Genomic DNA, 26101 nt, shown 5'->3' with positions numbered 1-26101 from the left:
TATTGCTGTTTAATTTTAGAAAGTTGAAAGTGAACCAGGATTTTATCTGATAAACAGGAAGTGAGGGAGGAAGGTGGGAAAGTGGAGTTCGGGTTGCTAGAGAGGTAGAGCTGGGTGTCATCCGCAAAGCAGTGGAAATGGATATTGAATTTAAAATTCATCTATACTTTGCCTTTCTCCCTCTGTGTATACCTGAATCTTTAGGTAGCTTATTTAACTAACTGGTTTAATCAGACCATCTTTTTTACAGGTATGCAGATACACAGGTACACATTTTTTTTTCCAACCATAACAAAACCACACACACACACACACACACACACAATCAAATGCATACAAAGTACATAGCTAATATACACACAAAAAGTCAAATTTCTTGCTTCGGACTGGTTTTTAATCTAAAGACAAAAGTTTTGATGCTGTAACAAAGCAAAGTCAGCCGCACTCACAACGTTGCTGATAAAGAAGGAAGCAGGTAAAACTTGTACACAGATGTTAAGACATTCAGCCTACGCATACAGAGGATAAACATTATTTTCAGGTACAGCTCTACAATGAAAAAAGTTTTACGAAGGTGTCACAGTTTTAACACTTACATCATTCACATACATCTTTAGAACACTGAAGTATGTTTACAAGAAATAAGAGGACATATTTGCAGAGTGCACAGAGGAGGTAACGGTAACTAAGGCATCTTACTGTATATAAAATGTGACGACAAATGACAAATACCATATGAACTTTGTTATTATATACACATCTGAAGTAAAGAATAAAAAATAATTTATCTGATTCTGTCATCAGGTTTTACAAGTGTACATATAATAGTTGCTGTAATATCTTGTTTGTTAAAAGTAAAATATTTACACATCATTTAAAAGGTTTTATTTAAATTTATACACTGAACTTCACAGCAAATGAACATGTATCAAGCTAAACTTAACTAGCTATGAAATTCATCACTCTCAGTTATGTTAGACATTTTGAGCACAGTAGGAAACTGTCAACTCTTGTCAGTTGCCCCTAACACAACCTGACATCATATGACATTATTGGTTAAATAAAGTTACGTTATCTGAACAACTTCATATAGACCAACTATTTACACTAACTGAATGGGAATAACACAGATTAACTTGATATTTTAAGTCAGTTTTACAGCTGAAACTGTGCCACTGTTAGAAAACAAGTCCCTCTCATAAAATACTACAAGCTTTATCATCTGTGGCTTTCTTCACCTTTTCCTGTATCCAGAAATTTATTTCATCCTCGTGTATTTTCTTCAGCTCATTGATTTCTTTGTTCAGAGTTTCTTTATCAAGGAAACAGTGTTCATGTTTCAGATCATTTAATTCTTGTTCTTGTTTTTTCTTCAGTTTATCAAAGTCTTTCTGATATGTTCTTTTTCTCTTCAGCTGACTGATCATGAAATCCTTTTCTTTTTGATGCTTCAGTCTCATCTCCTCCATTTCCTTTCCATACTTTTCCACCTGAGCCGTAACGTCCTCAACATATTTGTGTCTGAACTCATTGCATTCTTCAGCTTGCCTTCTTGCCTCTTCTTCATTTTTCTTCCTTATTTCCTCTATTTGCTTCTTATAGATTTCTTGTAATACTTTCATTTCTCTTTCCTCTTGTTCTTTTCTCATTCGTTCCTCCTCTCTTCTTCTGTTTTCATATCTCTCTATTTCCTGGTCATATTCTTCTCTGAGCTGTCTAAGTCGCATTTGCTCTTCTTCTCGTCTCAGTTCATCTTCTAGATACCTTTTCTCCCACCATTCCCTTCTTTCCCTCTCCCAAGCCTCTCGTTCTTTTCTCATTTCTTGACGGCTGCGCATCAGTGACATCTTGTCAACCGTCTTTGTTTCTGATCCAGAATTTATTTTCTTGTCCAGAGCTCCTTGTTTTTTGTCCCATTCATTTTGTTGAACTTCTTCCTGCATTTTTTTGTTCTGTGCTTCCTCTTCTCTCTTCTGTCTTTCCCTCTCCTTCCTCTCCAGCATCTTCTTCATGCGTTCCTCCTTTTCTTTGATTAGTTTGACTCTCTGTGCTCTTTCTTGTTCACACTGGGCTGCCAGCTCTGCAAATATTTTTTTCTTCACCTGAATTTCTTCCTCATGTTTTCTTTCAAGGTCCCTCTTCTGTCTCTGTATCTCTTTTTCTTTCACCATCATGATTTTCTGCATTTCCTTTTGTATGGCTGCCTCAGCCTCTTGGAACATCTCTGAGGTGTAGTAGCTACCACCATTTTTCCTCACCATTGATTCCACCTTGGTCAGCAGCTGGCTGACTTGAGAGCGATTTTTCTGATCATTGTTATTGAAGACCTGGTATCGTCCTCCACATTCAATTATCAGCTTTTTGACAAAGTCCTCACTGTCTTCTTCAATGTAACTCTCAATTGTTTGATTTTTAAGATCATCTCCTCTGGTGAATATAACCATGAGGAAGTCTTCTGACTTCTTACCAAAAAACGTCTTGATAAGCTCCACAGTTTCTTTTTCCTCCCGTGTAAAGCGACCAATCTGCAGCACCAGCAAGAACACATGAGGACCAGGAGCCAACATACTGACACATTTTACAAGCTCCTGTTTGACTTGATCATTGGACAGAGTGGTGTCGAACAAGCCGGGGGTGTCGACCACAACAACAGGCCTCCCGTCAATCTCTCCCTCTACTTTCTGACAAAGCCTGGTCACTGACTTTTGACAGACTTTAGAATGAAAGCACTGTTGGCCCAAAATGGTGTTTCCAGTGGCACTCTTACCACTGCCAGTCTTCCCAACCAGCACCATTCTGAGATACTCTCTTCTGTTCTGCACCAGCCATGCTCTATTCTGATATGTATTACCTGGCGGCCTGAAAGATGCACTTCTGGGAGGAAGTCGAGGCTTTGCAACAATTTTCTTTGGGAGGCCCCTGGATCCTACAGCTCTCATTTTCCCCACTCTGCGCAACACCTCAGAGACCTGCTGCTTGTCCTTGATGTTGAAGACAACAGATCTTCCTCCACAGCTCTGACAAAGCTGCTGGATATCTCTGTTTTCTTTTAAAAGCCTCACAACAGCTGAAGCTGTATGATCTGACTCCACAGTGAACAGAATCATGGTGAAGTCATTGACTGGAGAGCTGAACATGCTCTGGATGGCCTTTAACTCTCCCATGTCTTCATCAGTGGGAGGATCCAGAGGTAGTACCAGGATGAAGGCATGGGCACCCTCAGGATCACAGAGGGAGATACACCTGGCTGATTTCCTCCTCATTGTTTCCTGAGGTTCTCCACACAATGCAGGAAGCTTCACAATGGAAATCTGACGTCCACATACCTCACCATGATGTTGAACACACTCTGATGAGTTGGCAGGTGGACCAAATTTTCTCTCTCCCAGAATGGCGTTGGCTGCTGAAGTCTTCCAGGCTCCATGTCTCCCACACAATACCAGGTTCAGAGGAGATTTTGGTTTTGCACATTCAGGTGTTTCCATGGGTTCAGCCCCTTCAGTATAGTTGAGATGTCCTCCCCTGTTGTCACTCACTATCTTCTCCATCTTATCCATCAGTGCTTCAAGATCATGTCTGGGAAGATCTTTTTTATCAAAGTTAAATGTGTGCTGCCTTTGTTCACAGTCTCGGATGATTTGATTCACTGCTGAATTCTTTCCCTCGTTGTTGTGTGTTATGATGACCATTGAATATTTAAAAGCATCTTGACCAAACAAACTCAGGATGAACTTAAGTGTAAGTCTGTTCTCTTCAGTGAAATCAGAAGGTTTCACCAACAGCAGCAGAACATTTGGTCCAGGAGGACAACGAGCCACACATGTCTTTATCTCATGTCTCACTCTATCCACAGACAGACTGAAGACATCTGGGGTTTTCACTACTGTTAGAGGCATTCTCCTCCACTCTCCATGGGCAATAGACTTCATGGACATTTTTTTTAGAGTAGAGGTATCTAATTTCCCTATGATGAAGTTACTTAGAGTTGTCTTCTCATTTTGACTTTTTCCAAACATCACAATCCTGAGTTCAGATGCTGTAGAACAAGACAAAACAAAAGCATTATATATTTCCATAATTCCATTAGTTTGTTGTCTTTCTATTAATGTCATTCATGTGTTGATTTTTTTCAATAGGTTTAAAGAAAGGTTTCTTCTTAGCATGTAAAAAATAATGTTAGGTAGAAGAACATGTCAGTCTTGGTCCCTTTTATCTTTAGAATACTGAAGTGTGTTTACAAGAAATGACAGGACATATTAACTAAGGCATCTTACGGTATATAAAATCTGATGACAAATGACAAAACACTACCTGACATTATTTATTGGTTAAATGAAGTAACATTATCTGAACAACTTCATATAGACCAACTATTTACACTAACTGAATGGGAATAACACAGATTAACTTGATATTTTAAGTCAGTTTTACAGCTGAAACTGTGCCACTGTTAGGAAACAAGTCCTTCTCATAAAATACTACAAGCTTTATCATCTGTAGCTTTCTTCACCTTTTCCTGTATCCAGAAATTTATTTCATTCTCGTGCATTTTCTTCAGCTCAATGATTTCTTTGTTCAGAGTTTCTTTATCAAGGAAACAGTGTTCATGTTTCAGATCATTTAATTCTTGTTCTTGTTTTTTCTTCAGTTTATCAAAGTCTCTCTGATATGTTCTTTTTCTCTTCAGCTGACTGATCATGAAATCCTTTTCTTTTTGATGCTTCAGCCTCATCTCCTCCATTTCCTTTCCATACTTTTCCACCTGAGCCGTAATGTCCTCAACATATTTGTGTCTGAACTCATTGCATTCTTCAGCTTGCCTTCTTGCCTCTTCTTCATTTTTCTTCCTCATTTCCTCTATTTGCTTCTTATAGATTTCTTGTAATACTTTCATTTCTCTTTCCTCTCGTTCTCTGTTATTGTTTGCTCCAGCCATTGAGCCACTTGCATTAGTTCTAAAATAATACAATAAAATTAAGTGCATGGATTTGGGAACCAAGTGTGCTTCAAGTGTGCATGAATACTGCCGCCCCTTTTGACTTAAGTACAAGTCAGTTTTTGTTTGGATTTTACATTTTTCAAAAAGAAAAAACTTAAGCCATTAGAATCATTAGGAAGATGACGTAATCACACAACTCTTTACAAAAATTAAAGGTCTGGCAATGGTTGGGCCATTGATGTCTATTGCCAACGTGTCATTCTCACATCCTGCAGCTGTGTTAAGCTTGGTTTGGCCCAGTGCCTTCATGTTGCTGTTATGTGACAAAGAAGTTTCAGTAAAGTCCTCCTTCTTAATCTCACACAAGATCTATAATATGCAGTCACACGAGACTTACCAAATGCTGGTTTCGCCATCTTGTGTGACAGAAATTCCACTTGAGAAGTTGAAGTAGGTGCCTTTGGGTTAAAAAAAAAAAAGAAGGCAAAATTATGACACTGAACCCAAGAGTTAAAGTACATAAATACCATAATTCAAGCACAGAAATAATGTCCTGGTTACTCTGGATAATAGTATCACAGTCCCTGTGGATACTATTCAGTACTAACAGGATAAGCAATAAATTGACATATCAAAGTTTTGAGTATTTAAATATACAAAATATTGTGTCAGTAAAACTTTAATCACAGTTGTTTCATGCATGGTAGTAAATAATATATTATTTCCCTTTTAATAGTATTTGGTAGATGTGTTGTTGACTTGAAAAGCACTGTAATATAAACAATGCAATTAAAATACCCTTACTGTGCAGTGTTAGAGATTAATATAAAATAGTATACTATTTTAGCAGACAAAAGTAACTCTAAAAGTATAAGAAAGGTATATAAACTTAACTAAGTATACTTAATTATAAATATTTTCAATAAGTTTGTTTCTGTAAACAAAAATAATTTCAATTGAACTAATTGAACAGAAATAATATTTGGTTTTAATTCTCATACTTCAGGCAAACTTTCAAAAATAAAAGTGAAGTGTGATACTGGTTGCTGTCTTTAATTTCTTTATACTATTTAATCTTCACAAAGTCAGACCTGCTTTACTTACCTCAGGTAGTGGTGTCTTTTATTGCAGTTTTATCATGTTTTTGGTTGACGTCATTGCAGTAACCTGTAGTTAGTCTGATAACTACAAACTGTGAAATGTTCTCTTCTATCAGATCATCAGGCCAGAACGTGCAACACCTGTGGATCATCATCAGCTGTTGTAATTAAGGGCTACATTTTCACATACTGTATATGCTGTATGTTTTAATACCTCTCCTTGGTTATTGTTGTATTTAGTATTTATTTTGTATTGAGTATCAGTTTAATCTACTCACCAGATAAAAATCTTTCTGCATCACTGTTTCACTGAGCGCATAAATTAAATCCCAACTCCAACATAAAATCAACTCATCCAAGACTATCTACTTTCCAGCAGCGTTGAGTATTACAACAGGGGATGGGCAGGGCTAATGTCAGTTCTTTGCAATGTTTTAGTTGTTGTCATTGTACAAGTATGACAACAATGAAGCTGGCCTGCAAATATTTGGCAAACTAAGCAGCTGCTCATGACTTGACATGTTTTGGGCTCAGCTAAAACTAGTTACAGATGGATCATTAGATCAACAGCATGATTAACAGTCTGGGGTTGTCTGCTGGGGTTTTGTGTTAAATATTCCATCAGAGAAATAAGACTTCTGTAAAGTGACAAAGATATTAGCTTAATCTTGATGGGGCTGCCCCATTGAAAGTCCCATTGGACAAAAAACAACCTGCAGTTTAGAATTTGGAAGTCCCCTAAAGATGGTAACAGGTGTTTGAGTGCATGTCATTTCTCATCAAGACTCTGATAAACTGGTAAAACCTGTCCCAGACTTCCCATACAGGAAACATTATACTGTTTCCTGTATGGGAAGTTGGGAAGTTTTAAAGTGTACACACATGTGAAACAACAGCTGATTTAATTCAGTAAGGTTATTAAATTAGTTCAGTTCCCTGTTGATCAACATTAAGTTTTTAAAGAAAGACAGACAGGTTATTGCCTCTTTAATTGAAGTGGAACTTGCCAGCCTTTAGTCTTTTTAGACTTGAAAAAACCCCCACTGAACTTGGGATTCAGCCTCCTTTAATACAGATAATAACTTTAGTTCAGTTATTTAGCCTCCAGTCTGTAGCTGCATGTCATACAGGTTTATTGGTCTAGAAACTGGTCTTTTCCCAAAAAAATTTTAAACATATCCAGAATACCAAGTCAGAGAAAAAGTTCAAAGTTCAGCTTGAAACACTGAAGAATGGAAGAATGTTTTCTTCCCTCTGTCGACTGGTGCTGATAAAAGTTTAAATTACTGGCTGGTTTTTACAGCTCAGACTTGTCAAAGGATGATCGAACAGCCTGTAAAGTCATTTTGGTCACTGACTCTACAAACCTCAGTAGATGGCCACAGACTTGGCCAGGCCATACTGAAATTGTGGACTGACTTTGTCAGCATGATTTTTTTTAGATAAACATGTTTATACGCTTGTATACACATTATTACACTTTGTAAGCTGTTTGTCTTGTCTGATTTATAACCTTACGCTGTTCATATGTATGTTATTATTTAAAAGCTGATTATAAAGTGAGTTTAGTTTTGTCTGAAAACAGAAGAAAGATCAGAGAGCTGACGATGCTGCATCCTGCTGATCTGCCAGAGGAACAATTTTAAAGTCGACCGCGCTGCTGCACGGCAGCAGGGGTCTTTATTTTTCATACCTGAGAGCCTGTTGGATGTGTTTGATTTATAGCACAGCCTCGCCCGAATGTAGCAGCATGTATGTATTAAACACATACATTTGTTTTAAATACATACAAGCCGCTGAATGTTTGTAGACCCCCCCCCTTCTCTTTTTATCCTGGGAGGTCATTGGGTATGTTTGATTTATAGCCCAGTCCCTCCTGGCTGTGTTTTCACATGGGTCCAGCACCACTCCACCCCTCCCCTGGTGTGGAAAGAATTAATAAAACACACACACACACACACACACACACACACACACACACACAGACTCTCAAACACAGTTCTTCAGGTTCAATTCAACTTCTCTGAACTACCTGCTCTCCTCAAACATTTCAGATTTTCTCACTTGCTCTTATCAACAGGGAAAACAGATTTTTCACTTGACAGTTAATGTGGCCAAATCTGTCACAGTGTAAGTCATATTTTTTCATAACTTTCCATCACACTTTCCTGAATACTCATTAATTTTACACACTGAAACTTTGTTGGACTTTGCAAAAGCATTAATATAGAACCTAAAAAACCTAAAACCACATAAATGCAAGCAGGTTTCTTATTAAACTTTAGGACAGTTGAGAGGAATTACTTCAAATTCAGTGTTTGAACTAGAATCCTTTCATGTTTTAATACATGTGCTGATTTCTTGTTGCTGTTAATGAGCACTGTCTTTTTTAAACTCTTAGCACTTCTCTGCTCACTACCACTGCAGTGCTACTATAAGAATGATAGTAAAACAGTTTTTCCTCTTTCTTTTCTTCCATCTTTGTATTTTAGTTTGGTGTGTCCTCACTTCACTAAATAATCATCATGTCATGTAGCTGAGAGTTCCCACCCTCCTCCTCCTCCTCCCCTTTTTTGTCTTGTCTAATTTTTCACTCTATTTGTCTTTTTTCCCTTTAATTATTTTACTTCTCAAACTCTCATCCTCTCTGTTTATTCTCCCTCTTTCTCACAATGACAGAAATAAATAAATTTGTGACAGTGATGCATTATCAATCTACAGAGAGTTGTAAGACTTTAACATGAATCAAATGGAGTCGACGCCCACCTTAGGGAGGAATTCAAACTGAAAATGATTGGCTGATGTAGAAAATGATTGGTAAGAACATCAAATCTATTTATTTACCACTTAAGTAAATATAATCACTCAGTTCCAGGTACGTCTTATGTTAGAACAATTTATTTCACACTTTTCTAACTAACTCAATTTCGGTCCCACACCTGTCTGAGTTGTGTGCTCTGTAGTAAGTGAGTGAGGACTAGACACAGCTTTTGCACAGCTGAGCTAGCGTCCTTCAGTAGCCTGCATGTGATGCATTTAAGGTACATTGGTAAATTGGAACTACAAAAAATAGCCTGGGTTTCACTCTCCCCCTCTGCACTGCTTGATTTTCTGCATGCACATTGGTGCTGCATCAAGCCTCAAATTCTTGGGAAACGCTGATTTATGTTTGTCCATTTCTTGACTGAGAGGTTGAACCCTCATGTTGTGAAATGTTTTTGGACGTATTTTAACAGTGTGATGGTTAAATGGGGCTTTTGATTGCATCAAGAGTCGTTTTAGTGAAGTGAAGTCAAACTTCATCAGTTGAACATTCCTCTCACACAGGGGAAACTCAGTGTGCTTTGAATTATCTGGGCATTAAAAAGCAGTTATGGTTTGGATTAAATATCTCTTTTCACTTTAAGTGGTTGTCTCGAGCTGTTTGCAGAGAGTAATTAGTTTTCTGGCTCGAAGGCACTTTGGCAGAAGAACATGGGAGTCGTGTGGGAGTTGAACCTGTGACCTCTCAGTTACAATCTGCTCCGTCTGACACCCTGCTGCCCCAGTGGGAGAAAAACATGTGGGAAAGTGTTTTAAAATAGTTTGGGCTGGATATGAAAATGTGGTTCTGAACCTGAAGGTTGCTCATGTTGTTAGAATGATGTTTTTGGGTGGACGAGGTGTTGTTTTAGCGGTGGTGTGACCCAGGAGCCGTCAGCTCACTGGCTGCGTGTTCGAACAACATCACGGTCATTAGTCGGGTCTGAAGAAAGTGAGAGACACCAGATATTTCCCATAAATCATTAGGGTTTGGTCAGATGTGAAATCAAGCTGTTATCAGATGGGAGGCGTTTTCTAAATCAGACCTGGACAGAGTCAGTGACACATCACGCTGTCCTGAATCCAGCACCGTTAGTCAGCAGTTTGTTAGAGCTAAATGATGATAATGTCAGACGCCTGTTTGCTCTACAGTTTGATCTAATGAGTTCTAGTTGTGCTAATCGTCATGAGATGATAATAGTAAAGTTTTAAGGTTAGTGGTTTGTGTTCACTTTACTTTTTAACCATAAAAGAGAAAAAAACATTTTTCTCTGTAATGTTTTTCTCGGCTTTTCTGTCGTGTGATCCCCGAGAATTCAGTCACTTTAAGTATTTGGTTTTTTAATATGAGAAAGAAGCATTTTTCAGCTAAACATGGTGATGTGTTGCTCTTTAGTCTTATTTTCTTTATTTCTTAAGCACAACTTGAACGGCATCTGCTCCTCTTCTGCATCTCACATTCTCACGTCACTTTAGTAAAATGTTATTTGTGTTCAGCTTTTTTAATTAAAAGTGCTTGTGTCTGTGTTTCATTGCAGGTCCTGTATCTTCTACAGAGCGTGCATGGATATTCCCAGAGGAACAGAGCTGCTGGTTTGGTACAACGACTCCTACACCTCCTTCTTCGGCATCCCGCTGCAGTGCATCGCTCAGGACGAAAACTGTGAGGAAACACTGCTGACCTTCCTTCCTGACTTCTCTTCTTCTTTGTCTCTCTGTCTCCTCTCATGTTTGACTCAAACAAAACATTTACTGTCGTAACATGAAATTTTCTCTACTGAAAATCCATCAGGTCATAAGTTCAACTCCCAGAACAGATGATTGCTGTATAATACATCTGTCTGAGGTGTCCTTGAGTAGGAAAATGAAACACGTAGACGAGCTGAGTAGTTATGAAAAGGCATTTAAAGTGAAGCAAAGGTCATCCTCTACTAAAAGGTGAGAGGTTCAGTTCCCTCGGCTGCATCTTGTTAACGCTAGACACCGAGCGCTGATAAAACCATCAGCTAAATGTTTCAATCTGACATCTAAATGCTCCGAACATAAGCCAAACTTCTCTGCTCTGCAACTGCTCTGTCTGCAAGAAAAAAACAAAACAAAAAACAGCAGTTTTCTTTGGATGTCTTTCTAATTTTATTACCAACAGTATTTAAACTGTGTGACTGGAAGAAATCCTTTGGCCCACCACAAAAACAATGCAGAGAACACAAGTTTTTTACAAACCTGCTGCTGTCTGATTTATTTGTCTTCAGCCCAGTCAGCCAAAATAAAGAAGGAAGAAGTCTTTTATTTGCTGTAGTGTGGGCACGCTGTGGCCGAGTGTTGACACTTTTGACACTCTTTTTTTCTTCTTCTTCTTAAAGTTTTTCATTGAAACTTCCCATCCTCCTCTTTTTTCAACTAAAATATCCACATTAACGAGCCTCTGTGTTTCATCCAGGATTGTCCGTCTTATGTCAACAATATTTCTGCTGATTTATAAAAACCTCATGTTTCCAATTTGGTGATGTTCATGTTTTAACTTGGACGTCCACATGGATCTTGTTTGGCTTGACAGCTTTCAGGCTTTGTTGCAAAATCAAATGACTCACTTTGAATAAGTGTATAATTCCCGACTGTAGGACGACCCTGATTATAAGACAGCCCTCCCCCTTTCCAGGAAGTGGAGACTCGTCATCCATCTTTACATAAAGTCACTGAGTGGGCAATGTTCCATTAAAAACCTGATGAAATCTGATGTATAATTGCACAGTTCTCAAATATAAGACGACCCCACTTAATCAACATTAGTACTGAGACCACGACAGAGGCTGAAAAGGAGCTGTAGCTTTCTATGAATATGTCTTCTCTACAGTAGTGGGTGTCTCTGCTAGTTTCCATCTTATTTTAGTTAAGAAAATACCTACAGATTATCTGCAAGTCTCTATTGAATTTTACAAATATCAGGTCCCAAGAGTCATAAAACTGTCTTAAATCTGAATTAATTAGGTTTCATTTTTGTCTGAATTAATAGCTCTTCAACAAAACAATCAGGTTTAACAATAACCTGTAATGCCTGTGCATTCATAATGCTCCCAGTTCATTAAATGACTGGATTTCAAGGATTAGTAGTACTTAGTAAGTACGTAGTTTGGTGAAAATCCACTCAAACCTGACATTTTCCATGATTTCAGCCAGTTTAAATGGTTTTTGTGATGTTTATGTCCTCAACACACAATTCTCAACCAAAATATGGAACATGGAGTCAGTGTTGTCAGTAAAAGTAAGTCCCTGCCTCTCTCTCTCTTTCACCTCCACCTCCCTCTGTGTCCTCCTCTTGCCTTTCTCCTCCCTCTGTCTCTCTTCCATCCATCCTCTCTTTTTCTGTCACCAATTTATTTTTGTTTACATCTCCTCCAGTTTTCTGCTCAGTCAGCCTGTTTATATATTTTCCATTCAAACTGTTTCTCTGTGGATTTGACAGAGTAATTCCCTGCAGGGAGAAAAAAACAAACTTTGACTTTTATTCTTTTTTCTTTTCTTTTTTTTTACACAATTATGGAGAGAAAACCGAACATGAAGAAGGAGTTTTAATCTGTGGAATCTAAATTGAAATGAATTGAATTAGGAGCTCGACTTTCACAGAGTCGCAGTGAAATGAGATCGTGCTGATTGCAAATTAGAGACGTTTGGCCACAAACCGGTTTGTTTTACAGATGGAACAACTCTTTTACATGACATTGCTCATCGTGACAGGACTGTGGCCGACTCACACACACACACACACACTATTGCATTACTTTGTTTATGAGGACCTGTGCTCTCATACATAAAATAAAACCTGTTTTCAACAAAAACTGAATATAGGATTTGTTTATAACCACGTTAGTGATGCAGCTGAAGTGATGGTTACGTCTGTCAGTCAGTACAACATCACACACTGACATGGCAGTCTATAGAGGAGCTCAGCATTAGCCTGGTAGCATTACATCCTGTCCATGCTAGCCTGTTAGCTGTGTAGCCTGGTAAGTCAGAGAGGTCATCTTGGCCTTGGATGGAGCCGCTGCAGATGCTGTGGCTGTTAAAGACCACTTAACGGCTGTTGAAGTGTATTGCATTAAACACAAGTGTTTCTGTTATTTAACCAAAAATATTCCTACTCAGCTGTTTTCATGGCTGATGAAAATTCCACTAATATTCCCACTTACATGCAGCCTTTGGTCTCCGATTAACATAAAACGCCATGACGTTGCATTATGAGCATATATACAAAAACCTGTTGATATCCAAGTCTTTCATAATGTTTAATAATAGTTGTGTTTCTCCTTCCACTCAGAAATGTGGGCTTTCCATTTGGGCAGGCATATCTACCCCAGCCCTGCAAACTGTTGTCTTGTTGATTTGTGTACAACACAAAAGAGCTGAACTGCTGACCGTAAACAGACAAACAGAACGCTTGTAAAACCTGAATAATATGGAATATGCTAAGTCAGAATATATAGTAGAATATGAGTGTAACATACTGCTTGATGTAAGTGAGGAGGATAAAATATCAACACCTCTTTAAGACAGTTTGAACAAAAACTAAACAGTATAATCTTCCTGAAGGTCGGGTTTAATTCAGGGCTGTTATTGTATGTTGCATGAGTTTTAGCTGGTGTGCCTCATAAACTGAGCGTAGACTGAAATGGCTCAGTCCCTCTGTCACCTGGTTATATGTATGAACACAACAAACCAAAGTCCTGTGCTTCAGCTAGCAACAGCTCAAAGATTTAAAGCTTCCAACACGTCCTCAGTTTTTGTAGACTTCCACTGTCTCTATCCATGTGAAGACATTTGGTCCTCGACAGCACAGATGTATAAAACACAGATACATCTTGACGTGCACCAACACACACTCTGGCAGAGGACAAAAAAAAAAAAGGACCAGAGGATTTGCTTTTGTTCCACCCTGCAGTGAAAAAAGTTTGTTCACATCCAAATTAGGTGAAATTAGATTATGTTCCTTTTGTACAAACTGAAAGGCAGCAGCTCTGCTCTAAATTAAAGACATTTTGCTGCTAACTGCATTTTGGGTTTTCCATGGCATCGTTATCTGCTGATTGTGCCCACAGAGGATGAGCGTGTTGTCAAAACTCTGCACTAGAGACAGCACGGCTGTGACTCTGTGTCCCCAGTGGAACAGACATTTAAAGCTTTGACCTTTTATTAGTACAGAGAACACTGACTGAGCACATTTATACTGAGCTGACCTGTACAGCCACACCAGTACCCTGTAGCCCTGTACGGTGAAAATCTAAGCCAAGATAAAGACATGATTGTACAGAATTAAAATTACATTGGGTGTGTCAGTGGAAGTTCTTGGAAGTTCTACTTTGATGCAGTGAGTTTATATTTTCAAGATTCATTGTTAAACAAGTTTGGAGTCACATTAACATTAAATGTTAGGCACAATTAGACCTTTAGTCCCACTGGACAAGTCTGAGGTTCAGTGTCTTGCCAAAAAGCACTCTGGCAGCAGCAACAGACTGTTTGAAATAAATGTAAACCCAGAGACATTAAGAAAGAAACCACCAGAAGCCACAGGAGGCAACTGGGCACCAGGCAACCGTTAGAGCAATAAGCAAAGATGATCAGCGTCCTGAATTCAACAGTTAAAATTCAGAGGCAACTCTGTGAGGTCTGTTAATTAAAGAAAAAATCAGTTCAGACCCTCATTTAACAGATCACCATGTTCCTGAATCATCCACAACAGCTCTGACCCATGATTTTGAAAAATATTCTAGTGATCTAACTATTAGATTTAGGTTCATTAATTACAGATGAGTTTGGTTTCAAGAAACATTAACTGCAAAAACATATGAGAGTGAGAATGCCTTTATGTTTCAACCACAGGGAATATCTTTTAACTTAATCTTTATCTTGATAACACACACAGTGGCACGAGGCAGAGAACATGAAAATTAAATAAAGATTAAATGAAACTAAGGAGGTTAATTAAAGTCTGAATTAAGACATTTAAGAGAAACTAATCAAGAGCAGGAATCTTTCTGAATTCTGACTTTATTCCCCAATACACTTGCTCACATACACTCATAGAAAAACACACACATTCAGAGAACATAAAGACAACAATGTTAGAGCCAAACCACACACCAACACACAACAAAGAAAACACGCACACCCTCCAAACACACACACTATCAAAGCACACACACACCCTGTGGTTGTTTACTCATGCACGTTCCATCCAATCACAGCCTGTCGGCTTGACGCTCCGCAGCCCGGCCGCCGCCTAACCACAACAACATGTGCACCGAGGGGAGGGGGGCTCGTCTTCATATTCCTTCTCCTCTTCCCTCGTCTTTTATCTGTTCTTCTTCTGCAGCACCTTTTTTCTCTCCTCTACTTTCTTTTAACCAGTCGTTCTCCAGCCTGTAGCAGCAGCAGGAGTAATGTAGAGATGAGCTGTCTTCATAGGAACAGGAAATAAAGAGGAGGATAAAAGGATGAGAGGAGAAAGAGAGAGAAGAGAAGAGAGGAAAGAAGGGGAGAGGAAAATAGGACAGAGGAGAAAGGAAAGATGACGGTAAGGAGAGGAGGAAGAGGAAAAGTGGAAGTAGAGGATGATGGGAATGATTGGAAAGAAGAAGGAAATAGAGAACGAGGGATGAAGAGTGGAAGGAGAGAGGAGGTTTCCATTTTGTCCACCTCTGCAGTAAACATCACTGTACCTCACACTGACACCTCTTCTTTATTTGACATATTATTATTATGGTTATTATAATTGCCTCTATTGATTTGATAACGTTATCGTTATTGATTACTAACAAAGCTTTGGCAACATAATCTGAACTGTACTTCATACCAGTAAAGAGAGGGAGACGGAGACACTTAGAGGAGGCAGAGATACAAACAGGAGTTTCTGGAGTCAAAGTCAAACTTTTCATATTTATTTAGTTAAATTTTATTGTTGTTGATGTAACAATACATGTATAAAAGTCATCCTTGTTTGTGCGTCTGATAGAGGTAAATATTTTTCATTCATACACACGTTTTTCAGGCCTTGTATGGCTCCATGCCACAGACCTAAAAATGGTTTGTGGGTCAGTTCTGTGTTTTCAGTGGAAGTGTTAGACTTTGTTCTGCATGATGATGAGTGTAATGTGCATACTGTCAAACTGACTGACAAAAAGACAGAGATATAAACTGAAAATAAAAGGCAGGATGGCCTGAAGGGGTTGTCATATGGTTCTCATAATGAAAAAGAAGGAGAAGGAGGAGGAAAAGGACAATTGTTCAAACAAGACTGGGAATGATGGATAAACAGGAAGACAGATACAGAGATAAAGGCTGATTCTCCACCCACATTCTCTTCAGTATCAAACACTCACCTCCTTTAGGCTTGAAAAGCGGCTGTAAAAACTTTGTACTCTGCTCCATCATGGAGATCTGAGTCTGTGCTGAGTTTGTATTCATGTCACACCCCTCTGGAAGAGACACACCCCCTATAAAGAAAGAAAACACAGACGCTGCAGTGTTGCAAACTGCATCTGCATAATTCTCCCATTTTGATGATGCATTTCATGCGCAGCCCAAACTGCGTATTGACTCGCATTTTTTGTATATGCAATGTTTGTAGCAAAATGAATTAAGTGTGGGTGAGCGGCGCGTAACGCGGGCGTCGATAGTGCCGTCGGGCAACTTACAAATGGTGTAATTATCTCCTCATAAGGTTATTAGAGGATCAATGGAGCCTGGTGGCCTGATGGCAGAGGTGAGATGATGAAGGATGGAAAATGATTATGACAAGCCAACTGCAGAGGTGCAGCACGGCGATGTTAGAGAGAGGCTGTTCAAAGACATGATAAAGAAAAGAAAAAACTTGATTGTTAGTTATGTTAGTACATGGTCTGTTCTTAAAAACATAAGAGAATGAGGTTGGAGTGTGGATACAAGAGAAGTGATCTTAAAGAGCTGGTATAACGTGTTCAATATGGTAACTCTTTCTGGCTTTTTTTTGCCTTTATATGATAGAAAAGTGAAGAGAGACAGGAAATGGGGAGAGAGAGAGAAGGGAAGCAACATGCAGTAAAGGTCGGATCGGGAGTCGAACTGGGGACTCACTGCTCAGAGCACTAAGGCCCATGTGGTACACGTCCTAACCATTCAGCCGTCAACGTAGTAAATTAATACTCGTCCCTCACAATTAACCCTCACAAGCATCTTCTGATCTGCTGCCATGTTGAACGTCTGATTAAGTTACAGGAACTAAAATACTTGGTTAAGTTTTAGAAGACGTCATGGACATGGTCCAAGAAGACTGGACACAAATTCTATCCCCAGTGTCAAAGTAAAAGGATTCGACTTCCTGCCAGTCCACATGCCAAGTTCTTCCAAACAAACCAGTTTTACAGAACAAAAGTGAAACCATCCACAGTGAGTTAAAGTAAGACATGCCCCCTTAATGTCATTTCAAACATAATGAAGGGTTATGGACTCCAGGTCTGTCAGTCGGTCAGACCACAGAACAGAACACAGCTGAATTTTGGGTCAAGTGAGGACAGCTGGCATCAGCCGGTTCACCCATAATCTAATTTACACACTTTTATATAATCTGTTTTTTCCTGTTAATGTCATTTGTACTTGACTGTTGTATTCACAAGCAACACTTCTGTATCCTAAATCTGCTCATCTTATCTACTTAATACATTTATCTTACCAGCTTCTAGGTTTAGAGTTTTTTACAAAGCACTTATCAAAACAGAAACAAGTGCCTCACAAAATAAATCAAATTATGAGCACCACACAAAAACCTAAAAAATAAAATACACAAAGGACAAGTGAACAATAATCAAAACAACAGAAATTTAATGTTCTTTTAATGTTGAAGTTTAATGTTCTTAGTACTGGTAGTAGTGGCATTTACCATACTTGTCTTAGTAGTAGTACTCATGCTACAATTGCAGGATATTTTAGTTCCATTAGTTTTAGTAACAGTAGTAGCATTTGTAGAGGAAGTAAGGGTTGAATATAAGACATAGCAGAGGTGATCATGGCAGCAACTGCACTGGTAGCAGTATTGTAATTATGTCATAGTAGTAATTGAAGTAGATGAAGTGCAAGTAGTAGAGGAAGTAATCATAACAGTAGCAGCGGCATTAGTAATAGTAGTTGTAACAGTAAAAGTTACACTCAGTTTGTCCAAGTAAATTAAAACTAACTAGAACTGCCACTAGAAACAGACTGGAGGCCCAGTTTGGGCCTTGAGCCACAGTTTGAGAAACATTTCTGTGGTCAGTGGGAGAGGAACAGAATGTCACTGTAACTTTACTAACGAACAGACTCCAAACAGCCTAACGAGACCCATAATTTCATTCACTGGAACCAGGAGTTGCAGTTTGCCCTGGGCTAGCCAGGCGACACTGGCCTCAGTTAGGACAATGTGGTCCTGGCTTTGTCTTTCCATCACAGCAGCAAAACTGTCAGAATTACAATACTTTCACTCAACAAGCATGGCACACACACAGACCAGAATTTATCCTGGTGGCAGATCAGACATACAGAGAGCTCCCTCAAAAGCTGGGTATGGGTCAATGTAACCATCCATACATTTTATCCATTTTCCATCACTTATCCAGATCTGAGCTGCAGTGACAGACGATTTCTTGTATTTAGTATCTTCTTGACTTGTGGTAGTGTGCTGTAGCTCTAAAGATTTCAGCAAGCCCAGTTAGTCTAGCCAGCCCTCTCCCTAGCCATGACCTCCAGCCCCTCCTGTGGACCCTGATATTTCTCCAAGACAAGTCAGATTAATAATCCCTGAGACAGCCCCAGCAGACTCTTCCCAGTTGGATGTTCCAGTAAACACATGGAGGTGTCCTGAGGACATGCTGAATGAACCACCTCAGCTGGCTCGTTCCAACATGAAGGACTACCGCTCCTACTCTTAGCTTCTTCCAGACTGAAGCCTCTCACCAAAAGCTCATTACCATAGGAGAGGCATTGACACTGATTGATTTAGATCCTCTGACTGTTGAAGTCCAGGACAGATGTAAGGATCCAGCATCACCTTAGGTGGCAGATAAAAATTATCGGGCCCTTTTTTCATCAACTGTAAGAGAATCCATTTGATATGGACAGGCGAAGCAGCCTATCTAACTTAGCATGCTACTGGCTTGCGGTTACCATGTTTTTTGTAGTCAGCAGCATTGTTTTTCTTCAAGTCTGTCTTTCTCAAAATTCTCTTGAAACCACCAAATACATGTGTAACCAAATAATTTCCATCCGTTTACTTCTTTTCTCCAGTAAATGTCCCAGCCACAGTGGTGGAGGCCATGACCAGGCAGGAGTCCCTCCAATCCTTCAGCAAGAACGGCAAACCGTCCTCCTCGTCTTCCTCCTCCTCTACCCCCTCCACCACCCTAATGCGCTCCATGGTCTTCCCCCACTCTCCCTGCCCCAGGAGTTTCTCCCTGTTGGACAAGGTTGGGGTTGGGCCTCAGTCGGACTCGAGCTTCGGCCAGCTGGGGTCAAAGAACCAGCGAGTCCTGGCGAGTCCAACCTCCACCAGCCAGCTGAGCAGCGAGTTCAGTGACTGGCATCTGTGGAAGTGCGGCCAGTGCTTCAAAACCTTCACCCAGAGGATCCTGCTGCAGATGCACGTCTGTCCGCAGAATCCTGACAGGTAAGACAGCATCTGTTAACTTGCCAGCCCTTTGTTTAAGCATAAGAGCTGAAGGTAATGCAGTCTCCACCTGTCACATTTCATTATAAAGTAGAATTAGTATGGATTGGCTGAAATGTTAAGATGCTGCTGTTGCATCCCATTCAGTATGAACTGGAAAGGTTAAGATTGTCTTTTACCTCCAGAAAGGTTGAAGAATATCCATCAGACTTCTCCATACAGCTCACTCAGGTGTTTTGTAGTCAAAGTACTGTCCAAAGCCCAACATCAGTGCATCATTGGACTTTTTGGAACCACATTTCAATTGTTTGGCTACAAAACACTGAGATGATGCTATACTGTCTGTTCTGGAAGATTTTCCTTTTAGCTAGGGAAGCAAAATGACACTTGTACAACATCCATGTCTGCATATCATCTGTGATATAGCCAGGAACACATTGTGTATAGCTGAAACATTAAGAACATGACACAGCATTAGAGTTTTTCTAAACTGTTGGTTGTCTCGTCATTACGCTGTCTGTGTGTGACAGAAAGTGGGACTTTGTGGACAAGAGTTAGAGAGTGTAAAAGTGTTTGAGTGTATATAACATCTGCCAACTTAATTATATACAGCATGGATGGAGGAAGAGTAGATGTGTGTGTGTGCGTGTGTGTGTTTGTATTTGTGTGTGTCGGGGGGGTGTATTGGAAATTTTTTGCTTAGCTTTATTTTTTGTGGGGAGAATCAGAGCGGCGTATAAATCAGCGCTGTGCGTCAGTGAGAAATACCTCGCCTTACGGTGACGGGGCCAGGAAAACAGATGCCACTTATTCAATAAACTAATACTCATAGGGAAGAAAAATGTGGGCTGGATATGGAGGGGGGAGGGAGGGTCGATGTGGAGCTGCCTGTCAATAGGAAGGTTTTATGGGACAGAGGAGCAGATAAAATTCAGCTGAACAAGCCAAACAGAACAGAGTCCTGGAGCTCCAAAGCCCCGCTGTACCTCACACTTAATTTGGACTGGGGTTAGACCAGTATGCCCATCACAACCCAACCTGCCTATATGACAACCCAAAGTCCTGACCCCTTTTTCAGGCTTGTAGGTCTCCTCTGGCCCGGCCAGACGAGGTATTTTCAAGGTCTACCACCTGAATGTTGATGTGCGCCCAAGTCAGTCCAAACATCAGATTTTATTTTTCTGCTCTGACATTATCACAGTACCCTAGAGGATGGCAGTACTGAGGAGATTCTAGAGGTTCTTGAGGTGGTTCTTGTGGTTGTCGAGAAGGTTCTTGGTGTCCTTGAGGTGTTTCTAATCATCCTTCAGGAGATTCTAGCAGCCTTTAAGAAGGTCAACAGGTCTTTGAGGTAGTTCTAGTGGTTATTAAGGAGCTTAAAAGGGGTCTTTTTAGGTGGTTGAACACCTGTGGGAACTGGAGTGATGGTGCTTTCCACCACCATCAACCATCATAGACTTGTAGAGAAAAGGCTTGTGGTGGAATAACACCAAACTTGATACCTGTTATGTTTGTTTCTATCTTAATTAGTCACCCATCTGTAAGAGGCAGGTTTTAGTCGAGACATTATATTAAAGTGGCTGTTGTGTGAACAAAGGCTCTTTGCTCTTTCACCATTGAGCTCTTTCTTTCCCTTCTTGATTTCTGAACGCCTCTCTCCCCACCTCTCTGGCCCTCCCTCTCTCCCTTTATACATATTTATTGATGTTTACTTGATGGGAACATTTGGAGCTGAAGACTGATGGCTCTTTATATCAGCATGAAAAAAACACCACACACCACCTCTCAGCTCCATCTCTTTCAGGTTTGTTTTTTTCTGCTGACTGTTTCTTTTTCTGAACTTTTTCTTCTTCCGTGTCATTTTTTCCCTCCTGTGTGTCATTTCAACAAAATCCATCATCAGAAGGAGCAGTTTGTTTATGTCGAAGAGGCCTTGGAAGTGCTTTCAATTCAGTTTTAAACTGGTGTCGGGATGCAGGATACTGTTTGAGTTTTGAGATGGCGGTGAGTGATGAATCAGGAGAAAAATCGGAACATAAATGGACTGCATTTCCACTTATAACTGTGACATATTACAAAAGCAACGTAGTATAAACCACAGCAATGGCCTGAATTAATAACCGCTGCTTTTATGATTGATGTGTTTACTGCACTGGTGTTTAAAAGAGTCATTAGTGCTTTTAGGGAAAATGGGGTATTTTTACTAAGCACTTTGATCTGCAGTGTTCACGATTCAGGTCTCGTTCTGGAGGCCGATGTTGTTTATGAATAAAGCATCTATGTGTATATGGATACAATCACGCTTGTATATCAGAGGACAGAAAGTTTACAGCTGATTGAAAGTGCGTATCATCACAGAGTTGACTTTACAGAGGAATTAAATGTTCAATTTGTCATTTGTTTTTGTTATCTGGCAATGCCTTGTCAATGATTTGGCCTCAGCTCACTGCTCTTCGGTTTTTCCAGTGATAGAGAAACATTCTCTGTTACTCATATAAGAACTACAGTAATCTCAGATGAGTAATGGGCCATGTTAAATGTTTTACTCTGTCACTGGAAAAACTGAAGAATGCTGAGCTGAGACATTTTACAAGGCAAGACGTTTTCCCAAATGCAAACAGGAAAAACCTCACCGTTTGACAACAGGTTGGCCGTGCATCACTCGTGTGAGAGACGTATAACTATATGAAGATAGTTTTTGGTACTTAAAACCACAAATACATCTTGTTATGGACATCACAACAAGCAGATTACTTTGACAACATAGTTAAACATGCAACAGCCATATGCAATACAGTAATGACAAAACAGTTGTATCCGGCATGAATAAGTGCAGCGTCAGGTAATTGAACAGAAGTGAAATATTCTACACAAAGTTACTTTATGTGTAACTTTTGGTTTAGTCAGACTGGATAATGGGAACTCTTCTTCTAATGAAGACATTCAGTTCAGGTTGGTATTTTCCCTTTGGACCTTTGAGACCTCAGATTAACCTCCTAATTAACATTTACAGTACAAACGCCCAGTTACTAATTACTGTTAAACTCTAATTAAGTCAGTTGTCACTAATTATATATTATTATTGAGTTTGACCTTCATCATTGGATCTCTACAAATATTATCTGTCAGTTTTCATTGCAGTGAGCTTGTACTTCTAATGACCGGTCCTCTGTCTGATGGACCTGCATTAAGTACTTCACTTTGCCAGCCTGACCTCTCAGCTCACTGGGAGTTCTGAGGTGAGAAGAGCATTGTGGGTAATCAGCAGCATCAATACCTTCTGACTGAACTGTGTCCTCACAGAGTCAAATCAAATACAAACCAGGACAAAAACATGTTAAAAACAACGGATGTAGGAATATGCTGCTTCATAACAGTTTTGTGGTAGGTAATCAAAGTAATGTCTGAAATAATAAATGATTTATTGATGTTAAAAAGCAACACTTAGCCTCTTTCATGTTTGAGCATCAGTTGACTCGCTGTTCTGTGAGCTGAGAAAATTCTCAAAACACAATTAACTCAAAATGTTTGCATGTCAGGCTGAAGCGAGACTGTTTCTCCCTCTGTTGCTAAACAGTTGACATTTAGGAGATTTATCACCCGACAGTGAGGATATATTTGCATTTAACACTAACACAGATGTGTGTTGTCCCTGCTGGACACACAGATGTGTTGAAAAATGACTTTTTTTTCTTTTTGTCAGCGTGTAGCCGCAGGAGTTACCAATACTGATCCATCACCGTGATGGACGGGCTTGTAGAAATTCACTCAAAGTCTATTTTTATCTGTCGTGTTTGCCACAATAATAAAAAACTACTCTGTGCTGCATCTGCATATGAGTGGATTATATATATATATATATATATATATATATATATATATATATATATATATATATATATATATATATATATATAGTGAAATTTTATGTAGTAGGGTCAGATTATTGTTCTTGAGGCCTGAGACCTTTCAAGGTATCTTGTTGCCTCTATGAATGCCGTTGCCCTAGAAACACATGTTTGTGACTCAGTGAATTAGTGAGTTACACTGTTGTAATGGCATTGGCATGCATGCAACATATTTTTCTTTTGCTAGCTCCGATCCTCTCGAAGCTCAGGTCTCAGGTGTTTGCAAGAACTGCCAGTCGCAGGAATGTGCACAGCTTAAGTGGAAACTACCAGTGTTATGAGGAGTTAACGCCGGCTGACAACACAGTCAGCAGCCCGGCAGGAGAGACACTCCATTGTCAGATTAACCAGAAGCAGGAAACACTGCAGAGGTTGATTACATCTGCTAAAACCACACTGTCAGTGAACGCACCGTTAAACAACAACAAATAATGGTAAACTGGTAAAAGTGTTGAGTGTTCTTTGGAAAACATCAATAGATTAAAACGTTTTCCACGTCTCCTTAATGACTACGATTTCTTCATGAACTATGCTACCCATAATCCACCCCCCCCCCTAGCCCCCCCCAAAAGAAAACCCAAGGCACTCTCTGTGGTGACATGATATTGGCTGTTTGCTTGGTTTTTGTTCGAGGCTCAGTTGATGAGTACAGCCGGTTGATGAGAGGACATTATGTGAGCTTTCTGCTTTAATAGGTTGGTCAATACATTCAGAGAGAGAGAGAAAGAAACAAAAAGAGAGATGGATGTTTGTGGAAGAAGATGAAGGAAAAGGAGTTTAGTGTTTTTGTATGGGAGTCTACCAGTGATTTCATTTGGATGTGCTCACAAACATACAGTATATATGTGTGTGTGTTTGTTCAGAGCCATTGATTGCGTATTGACGAGGCTGGAGCGGTGATTTATAGCTGCTGGTCTCGGGGGGAATAATGTCTTCATACGAGGCGGACAGAGGAGTCGTCCTCACAGTGCAGATATAACTCCATATGGATTAGACCGAGTCCATACGGGTCAATCAACACACTTCACTCTGCATCACTGCACGCTGCAAACACACACAGACTCACTGATTCACTGAGGTCGAATCCAAAATCAACCCAAAAGCTCAGAAAACAAAAACCTACCTGCCAAGGATCATTTTTTATGTCATGATGTCGGAGATAGGTAGGTAGACTTGTAACCAAAGACGTTCCAGAACTTATTTGTTGATCTAACATTGTAATTTACCCAATTTCCTTCAACACGTCTACTTCACTTTGTTACTGAGCAGTCAAAATGTGTTTGTTGGCTCATGTGACAGGTCAGTTATAACAATGGGTTGGAGTCCCAGTAGATAATATATTAAACAAAATCTGCCCATGGAAATTACTCATTGCTACGATAATTGTGATAACTATGAATGTTATTATACAGCACAGTTACAAGGTACATGGTAGAACAAGACAAACATTTTAGTACCGTAACTAGTTTTTCACCTGATTAATTCACACGTTGATATATATATATTTTTTTAAATTGATGTTTTTATCGATGGAGTATCGAAGCTCTCTCTCAGTAGGAACTCTCTCCATAATGTTGTCAGACTCTTAAAATAACAACCTGAGTCTGTCAGTGACAAAAACAAGAACTTCAGTGGATTTACTTGGATGTGGACAATTGCCCAGTGTTTTGTTATTTGAAGCTACAAACTACACCACACACACACACACACACACCCCGTTGACTGTGTAAGTCGTAAAGATGGAGTTTTGTTTTTGTGACCTCTGACCTCTCTGTGATGAAATGAAAACCTGTGTTTGTGCCAAGAAGCTTCATTCCCATGTAGTGATAATAATTGGGCCTGTGAGGGGCTGGTTGGCACGCTGTTTGGATCTCACACACACACACACACTCTGCCTCTGTCATCAGCTCATGTGTTAAAGGTGTGGACACAGTGACACGTTGACTCTGACTCTGTTGTTGTTACCACATGTTGTGTTGAAAGGCGACACAAGGTTTATTGTCCTGAACCAGATTTCACAGATGTGTTTAAAATGACTAATTTTATAGATCTCACACACACACACACACACACACACACACACACACACACACACAGATGGAGGAGAGTCTAAGTGGGAACCGGTTCTACTCTCATCACCCGTCCAAACCAAGTATTATTAGTTTGCCTGTGAACCAGATCGAAGCATCTCTGTTGTGTTTTCATTAGCCTGTTGCAGTGTTGACTCTGAACATATTTGGCCGTCTGTGCTGTCAACAGCCTGTAACACCGTCAGACTGAAACTCTGTGAGATGCTAACGGGCACCAGGAGAGATGATACCGTAATATGATTAGTATTGAAAGAGGAAGAGAGATTGTTTTATAGCATCAGCTGTAAAGTCAACAGAAATATGAGTCAGAGAAAAGCTGATCTGTTGATAGAGCTGAAATCATTAGTTGATTAGTGATCAGTTGATGGCTGTTTTGAATGTCATATTTATTTAGTGTCTCAATTTTGTTTTCTGCTTTTCAGTGTTTGGGCTTCAGAAAACGGTGACGGATATTTTTCATTTACAGACCATAATGATTAATTAAGAACATAATCATTTTATTAATCTGTAAAGAAAATAACAGCTAGATAGATGGATGTGGACCTAATTTTTTCAATCGCTTTTCCAACATATGGCATTGCAGCTTCTTCTGTGTG

General features: G+C 39.6%; 2 protein-coding genes across 3 annotated transcripts in view; one reads left to right on the top strand and one right to left on the bottom strand.

Annotated features, from left to right (window-relative positions):
• Positions 1-26101, top strand: part of prdm6 (PR domain containing 6) — a 100719-nt gene that overhangs the window by 61240 nt on the left and 13378 nt on the right. For both annotated transcript variants that reach the window (XM_051074872.1, XM_018663532.2), the window contains exons 6-7: positions 10380-10504; positions 19129-19507. In XM_051074872.1, coding sequence (XP_050930829.1) covers positions 10380-10504; positions 19129-19507 — 504 coding nt within the window. The remainder of the gene's footprint in view (positions 1-10379; positions 10505-19128; positions 19508-26101) is intronic.
• Positions 871-6435, bottom strand: LOC108874925 (GTPase IMAP family member 8). The gene is made up of 4 exons (XM_018663506.2): positions 6318-6435; positions 6044-6180; positions 5337-5397; positions 871-4036 (listed from the first exon to the last, which is right to left on the bottom strand). Exons 3-4 carry the CDS (start codon positions 5353-5355, stop codon positions 1197-1199), a joined length of 2859 nt encoding a protein of 952 aa, XP_018519022.1. The 5' UTR covers positions 5356-5397; positions 6044-6180; positions 6318-6435; the 3' UTR covers positions 871-1196.

This window comes from Lates calcarifer, linkage group LG13 (assembly GCF_001640805.2).
Source record: "Lates calcarifer isolate ASB-BC8 linkage group LG13, TLL_Latcal_v3, whole genome shotgun sequence".
NCBI lineage: Eukaryota > Metazoa > Chordata > Actinopteri > Centropomidae > Lates > Lates calcarifer.
Note: the sequence above shows the minus strand (reverse complement) of the source record. Positions and strands in the feature narration are given on the sequence as shown.